We start from the raw sequence: 8,270 nt of genomic DNA on the forward strand, positions 1-8,270 counted from the left end.
CTATCTAATCATGGGGTTGTTCACTATCTAATCATGGGGTTGTTCACTATCTAATCATGGGGTTGTTCACTATCTAATCATGGGGTTGTTCACTATCTAATCATGGGGTTGTTCACTATCTAATCATGGGGTTGTTCACTATCTAATCATGGAGTTGTTCACTATCTAATCATGGGGTTGTTCACTATCTAATCATGGGGTTGTTCACTATCTAATCATGGGGTTGTTCACTATCTAATCATGGAGTTGTTCACTATCTAATCATGGGGTTGTTCACTATCTAATCATGGGGTTGTTCACTATCTAATCATGGGGTTGTTCACTATCTAATCATGGGGTTGTTCACTATCTAATCATGGGGTTGTTCACTATCTAATCATGGGGTTGTTCACTATCTAATCATGACATGGGGTTGTTCACTATCTAATCATGGGGTTGTTCACTATCTAATCATGGGGTTGTTCACTATCTAATCATGGGGTTGTTCACTATCTAATCATGGAGTTGTTCACTATCTAATCATGGGGTTGTTCACTATCTAATCATGGGGTTGTTCACTATCTAATCATGGAGTTGTTCACTATCTAATCATGGGGTTGTTCACTATCTAATCATGGAGTTGTTCACTATCTAATCATGGGGTTGTTCACTATCTAATCATGGGGTTGTTCACTATCTAATCATGGGGTTGTTCACTATCTAATCATGGGGTTGTTCACTATCTAATCATGGGGTTGTTCACTATCTAATCATGGGGTTGTTCACTATCTAATCATGGGGTTGTTCACTATCTAATCATGGGGTTGTTCACTATCTAATCATGGGGTTGTTCACTATCTAATCATGGGGTTGTTCACTATCTAATCATGGGGTTGTTCACTATCTAATCATGGGGTTGTTCACTATCTAATCATGGAGTTGTTCACTATCTAATCATGGGGTTGTTCACTATCTAATCATGGGGTTGTTCACTATGTAATCATGACATGGAGTTGTTCACTATCATGACATGGGGTTGTTCAATGACAGACATGTATTTGTTTAAAATCTATCACTTGATGGTTTCATTTCAGAGAGACAAAAATCATGTTGTTTTATGCAAAATGCTCTATATCTCCCTCACTCTTAAATGTGACCGACCGGCTCAATTTGGTAATTAACTAAATAACTACATATATAGTGATTTAGGTTTATGTCAGTTTAATTGTTTGTTATGGTATAAGTTGTTATTTTATGATTGTAAGTGATAAAAATTAACTAGTTGTTCTCAGTAATTACTACTTTAGTAAGGAATAACACATTTTTTCAGCACTACTGCAGTTGCTAAATAATTCCAATAGATGGGAGCATAAAACCACAAATGATATTTCAGAATATTAGTTTAGTTTTCTCCCTGGATACACCACCACTCCCCACGCTTCCTGCAGAACCCCTGCAGTACCTCCACAGACCCCGGATTGAGAACCCCTGATTTAGCAGATGCTCTTATCCAGAGAGATTTACAGTAAGTGCATTCACCTTAAGATAGTTATTTATTTAGGAAATAAACTTAATCAATTCTTCATAAAATTGTCATCTTACCTCTTAGCTTTGGTGTCATGTCCCCCAGAGAGATGCATTTTGGAGGCAGGGGCCCCCTCCTCTCTCTCCCCAGAGAGACTCATTTTAGAGGCAGGGCCCCCCTCCTCTCTCTCCCCAGAGAGACTCATTTTAGAGCACTGACCCCTGTAAACAGAGATCCAGCATGTTGGTTGTGGTTAACACAGTGACAACTAAACAGAGATCCAGCATGTTGGTTAACACAGTGACAACTAAACAGAGATCCAGCATGTTGGTTGTGGTTAACACAGTGACAACTAAACAGAGATCCAGCATGTTGGTTGTGGTTAACACAGTGACAACTAAACAGAGATCCAGCATGTTCGTTGTGGTTAACACAGTGACAACTAAACAGAGATCCAGCATGTTGGTTGTGGTTAACACAGTAACAACTAAACAGAGATCCAGCATGTTGGTTGTGGTTAACACAGTGACAACTAAACAGAGATCCAGCATGTTCGTTGTGGTTAACACAGTGACAACTAAACAGAGATCCAGCATGTTGGTTGTGGTTAACACAGTGACAACTAAACAGAGATCCAGCATGTTGGTTAACACAGTGACAACTAAACAGAGATCCAACATGTTGGTTGTGGTTAACACAGTGACAACTAAACAGAGATCCAGCATGTTGGTTGTGATTAACACAGTGACAACTAAACAGAGATCCAGCATGTTGGTTGTGATTAACACAGTGACAACTAAACAGAGATCTAACATGTTGGTTGTGGTTAACACAGTGACAACTAATTATTGAATGTCAATTGTTCTCTTATATTCATTATCTCTTAGAAATAAAACATTTACTAACATACATAGAAACAGTCAGGTGATTTAATTAATAGATAATAATAGATAATAACTAATAATAATATTAATGTCTCACTTTCTCTTTTAATAATTCCTCTCATTCTAGTGTGTTGCTTTGTTTAACAGATATGATATTATTATGCTGTTACTGAATTCAGTTCATAATAACAATGTTAAGAAAAGTATGTTCAGTAGTTTCAAACCAAATTACACAGGAAAGAGGAGATCATTGTAAGTTTGAAAACAAATTTTACGATATTTTGAAAGACGATTTACAACTTATACATAAAAATATACAAATTGTAAAATAACCACAATATATGAATATATGAACAATATGTTTTTGAATTTGACTCGCCTACGCCCAGTTAGCGCCATTTTGTATGATTGAACTGTCACATAACTGTCCCAGGTGAAATGGACTTTTAGATCTGAGTGTTTTACTGTCAGTCACTATACTAAAATAACACCATACATTTAATTTCTCTACACACTTTACAATAATCACTGAGAAGATTCTTACCTTGTAGCCTGAATTCACAACCAGAACATGTCAAGTCATTGAGATATTTTCCGTTGTGCTGAGAGAGCACCTTCCTGATAACAAGTGGCTCTGTATCTATGTTCTAGGTACAGTTGATCTTTGGATGTAATAATATCTGGTCAAAGTCTAGTGACACAACACCATAGTATATCATAAACATAACAGCAGTTGGCCAGTAAAGGCCATGACATACTATAAAACAGGGTTTGTCAACTAGATTTGGCTTCGGGTGTCACGGTTGTCATAGAGAGGAGCGGACCAAAGTGCAGTGTGATTATCGTTCCACATATTTTATTGAACTGTGAAACTATGCAATACATACACATAACCTAAAGAACAAAAAAACAACAAACCGTGATGCAGAGGTGAAACATACACTACTCAAAAACAATCTCCCACAAACCCAGGTGGGAAAAACACCTACTTAAGTATGATCTCCAATTAGAGACAACGATGACCAGCTGCCTCTAATTGGAGATCATCCCAAACAAAACCCAACATAGAAATACAAAACTAGAAAACAACATAGAAAAACTAAACTAGAAACCCCCCTGTCACGCCCTGACCTACTCTACCATAGAAAATAACAGCTTTCTCTGGTCAGGACGTGACATCGGGAGAATGTTTTTCTGAGTTAAAGTGGGCGGGCCAGAACATAATTAGCGTATAATATTAGCACAATTAATAGGCCTACACTACAAATTTAACAACATGTTTAACACATTTGATTAGTACATAGTACATTCAGTGACAATAAAATAATTTAGATCTGATAAAATCATAAAATCACCAATATCTCTATTCAATTATAACTTTTTGTTTATTTCTCTGTGTGTTGATTGGTGGGGAAAAACAGGTCTACGTAGCCTACTGTAGTCTACACTACTTTATTAATATCAACATTCATTCAGAACAATTAGCTTGATAGCAAGAGAACATGTTGCTCTCAAAAAGTAACAAAAGAAAGGTGGATAATGAAAATCAAAGTTTCAGGGAAGAACGGACAGAGAGATATCCATTCATCTGACCATCTTTCTCCAATGCCAAGCCAGAGTGTCTTGTTTGCAATGAAAATGTCATTGTTTGCAAATAATTCAATCTCAGACGGCATTATGAATCTAAGCGTAATACTTTCAAAGTGGCCTTCCCGCCCCAGACAGAGGCCCGACGCAGAAACACTGAAGCATTAACTACAAGCTACAAACACGGCAGTAGAATCCTCCTTCGTGGCCTGACCCAACAACAGAAGGTCACAAGTGCTTTCCTAAAAGCATCCTGGGTTCTAACCAAACACAACATGCCCTTCACAGAAGCAGAGCTGTTTAAAAAGAGCATGGTGACAGTTTTGGAGGAATTGTCTACAGACAAGTCTATGGATAGAATAATTGCGTCTGTCAAACAGGTGCCCCTGTCTGTGACAACAGCCAGACAGTGTGTCTGTGCTCTGAAGGATGATCTGCATAGGATTGTTCTGGAGGTGCTCAGTCAGGCTGAGCATTTTCCCCTGGATATTGATGAGAGTACTGACAACACCGATGTAGCACAGTTGTGTGTATATGTCCGTTATTTTCATGGAAATGACTTTAAAGAAGAGGCCATCCACGATGATCTCCTGCTTCACAACAACGTGCGCTGGCTGAGTAATGGAAAAGCAAGCTGGTGACAGAACCAGAGGAGTCCATCCAGGATGATCTCCTGCTTCACAACAACGTGCGCTGGCTGAGTAAAGGAAAAGCTCTAGAGCCATTCTGTGAGCTTCATGACCAGGTTGTGGATTTAGTCCGAAAAATCTAAATGAGGGCAGCAGCTGACCTCCTTCGTATTCTGAGGAATTCCTCTCTAATGTTGTTTTTTTTGGCGACATTCTGTAACATAAACGGGTTAAATCTGCAGTTACAAGGAAGAGGGAAAACAGTCGTGGACTTGAGGCCTTTACTAGGAAGCTTGAGTTGTTGGATTTGGACTTGTCCTCTGGAAGGCTACTGCTCTTCAGCACACTGAAGAAACGACAGGCAGAGAGAGACCAGGCCGATTTGGAAGATTTCATCAAATAGCTGAGGGACAACTTCTCCACCAGATCTGATATCAGTGCGTTTGTTCGAGATCCTTTCACAGTCCGCCCAGGTGGGGAATTCTCCTCCCTTGCTAAGAAAACGATACCCTCGCTGGATTAGGCCGCAATTCAAACTGATCTGATTGAATTCCAACCATCGAGCCAAATCAGAGATGCACTCATGGAGTGCCGAGTCCTTGTGTGTGTTTTGGGTGGCAGCTCAGAGGAATACAGCACAATAAAGATACTTGCCTTTTAAGTGCTAACAATGTTTGGATCGACTCCTGCAACTCCTCCTTTTACTCTTTGAACGCAATCAAGACTCACGACAGGAAACGGCTTTCACATGAGTCAATCAAGACTCACGACAGGAACCAGCTTTCACATGAGTCAATCAAGACTCACGACAGGAACCAGCTTTCACATGAGTCAATCAAGACTCACGACAGGAACCAGCTTTCACATGAGTCAATCAAGACTCACGACAGGAACCAGCTTTCACATGAGTCAATCAAGACTCACGACAGGAACCGACTTTCACATGAGTCAATCAAGACTCACGACAGGAACCGACTTTCACATGAGTCAATCAAGACTCACGACAGGAACCGACTTTCACATTAGTCAATGGAGGACTGCCTGGGCATCAACATCACATCCCTCTCACCTGACATCCACAAGATCGTGTCCGAGGGGAAATGCAACTTTTCCCATTAAGTAAATAACTTAGTTTTTAATAAATAGTCATATAGGCTACTAACATTATTGTAATTATTATTATTATTATTATTATAATTGTTATTATTGCTATTATTATTATTGTGATTATTAGTGCTTATCAATGGCTATTTTAGGTCTCATGATGACAGTATTTTCTGTTTGTTTTGTTGTTACAGGAGCAGGTTATCCCAGACTCCTGGTACAGGGCTACAGACACTCAGGTTACTCTGGTCACTCCTGATACAGGGCTACAGACACTCAGGTTACTATGGTCACTCTGGTACAGGGCTACAGACACTCAGGTTATCCCAGACTCCTGATACAGGGCTACAGACACTCAGGTTACTATGGTCACTCCTGATACAGGGCTACAGACACTCAGGTTATCCCCAGACTCCTGGTACAGGGCTACAGACACTCAGGTTACTATGGTCACTCCTGATACAGGGCTACAGACACTCAGGTTACTCTGGTCACTCTGATACAGGGCTACAGACACTCAGGTTACTCTGGTCACTCTGATACAGGGCTATAGACACTCAGGTTACTCTGGTCACTCTGATACAGGGCTACAGACACTCAGGTTACTCTGATACAGGGCTACAGACACTCAGGTTATCCCAGACTCCTGGTACAGGGCTACAGACACTCAGGTTACTCTGATACAGGGCTACAGACACTCAGGTTACTCTGGTCACTCTGGTACAGGGCTACAGACACTCAGGTTATCCCAGACTCCTGATACAGGGCTACAGACACTCAGGTTACTCTGGTCACTCCTGATACAGGGCTACAGACACTCAGGTTACTCTGGTCACTCTGGTACAGGGCTACAGACACTCAGGTTACTCTGGTCACTCTGATACAGGGCTACAGACACTCAGGTTACTCTGGTCACTCTGGTACAGGGCTACAGACACTCAGGTTACTCTGGTCACTCTGATACAGGGCTACAGACACTCAGGTTACTCTGGTCACTCCTGATACAGGGCTACAGACACTCAGGTTACTCTGGTCACTCTGGTACAGGGCTACAGACACTCAGGTTACTCTGGTCACTCTGGTACAGGGCTACAGACACTCAGGTTACTCTGGTCACTCTGATACAGGGCTACAGACACTCAGGTTACTCTGGTCACTCTGGTACAGGGCTACAGACACTCAGGTTATCCCCAGACTCCTGATACAGGGCTACAGACACTCAGGTTATCCCCAGACTCCTGATACAGGGCTACAGACACTCAGGTTACTCTGGTCACTCTGATACAGGGCTACAGACACTCAGGTTACTCTGATACAGGGCTACAGACACTCAGGTTACTCTGGTCACTCTGGTACAGGGCTACAGACACTCAGGTTACTCTGGTCACTCTGATACAGGGCTACAGACACTCAGGTTATCCCAGATTCCTGATACAGGGCTACAGACACTCAGGTTACTCTGGTCACTCTGATACAGGGCTACAGACACTCAGGTTACTCTGGTCACTCTGATACAGGGCTACAGACACTCAGGTTACTCTGGTCACTCTGGTACAGGGCTACAGACACTCAGGTTATCCCAGACTCCTGATACAGGGCTACAGACACTCAGGTTACTCTGGTCACTCTGGTACAGGGCTACAGACACTCAGGTTATCCCAGACTCCTGATACAGGGCTACAGACACTCAAGTTATCCCAGACTCCTGGTACAGGGCTACAGACACTCAGGTTACTCTGGTCACTCTGATACAGGGCTACAGACACTCAGGTTACTCTGGTCACTCCTGATACAGGGCTACAGACACTCAGGTTACTCTGGTCACTCTGGTACAGGGCTACAGACACTCAGGTTACTCTGGTCACTCTGGTACAGGGCTACAGACACTCAGGTTACTCTGGTCACTCTGATACAGGGCTACAGACACTCAGGTTACTCTGGTCACTCTGGTACAGGGCTACAGACACTCAGGTTATCCCCAGACTCCTGATACAGGGCTACAGACACTCAGGTTATCCCCAGACTCCTGATACAGGGCTACAGACACTCAGGTTACTCTGGTCACTCTGATACAGGGCTACAGACACTCAGGTTACTCTGATACAGGGCTACAGACACTCAGGTTACTCTGGTCACTCTAGTACAGGGCTACAGACACTCAGGTTACTCTGGTCACTCTGATACAGGGCTACAGACACTCAGGTTATCCCAGACTCCTGATACAGGGCTACAGACACTCAGGTTACTCTGGTCACTCTGATACAGGGCTACAGACACTCAGGTTACTCTGGTCACTCTGATACAGGGCTACAGACACTCAGGTTACTCTGGTCACTCTGGTACAGGGCTACAGACACTCAGGTTATCCCAGACTCCTGATACAGGGCTACAGACACTCAGGTTACTCTGGTAACTCTGGTACAGGGCTACAGACACTCAGGTTATCCCAGACTCCTGATACAGGGCTACAGACACTCAGGTTATCCCAGACTCCTGGTACAGGGCTACAGACACTCAGGTTACTCTGGTCACTCTGATACAGGGCTACAGACACTCAGGTTA

At 42.5% G+C, this 8,270-nt stretch overlaps 1 protein-coding gene across 1 annotated transcript in view; it reads right to left on the bottom strand.

Annotated features, from left to right (window-relative positions):
* The window catches only part of LOC145876016 (NLR family CARD domain-containing protein 3-like), a 15,685-nt gene extending 12,652 nt beyond the window's left edge, over positions 1-3,033 (bottom strand). The window contains exons 1-2 of the mRNA XM_082971785.1: positions 2,933-3,033; positions 1,582-1,725 (exon numbers count right to left, since the gene is read on the bottom strand). Of these exons, the coding sequence (XP_082827911.1) occupies positions 1,582-1,709 (128 nt within the window). The 5' untranslated portion in view covers positions 1,710-1,725; positions 2,933-3,033. The remainder of the gene's footprint in view (positions 1-1,581; positions 1,726-2,932) is intronic.
* Between the last annotated feature and the right edge of the window lie 5,237 nt (positions 3,034-8,270).

Source organism: Salmo salar, unplaced genomic scaffold (genome assembly GCF_965601325.2).
Source record: "Salmo salar unplaced genomic scaffold, fSalSal1 ptg000424l, whole genome shotgun sequence".
In the NCBI taxonomy this organism is placed as follows: domain Eukaryota; kingdom Metazoa; phylum Chordata; class Actinopteri; order Salmoniformes; family Salmonidae; genus Salmo; species Salmo salar.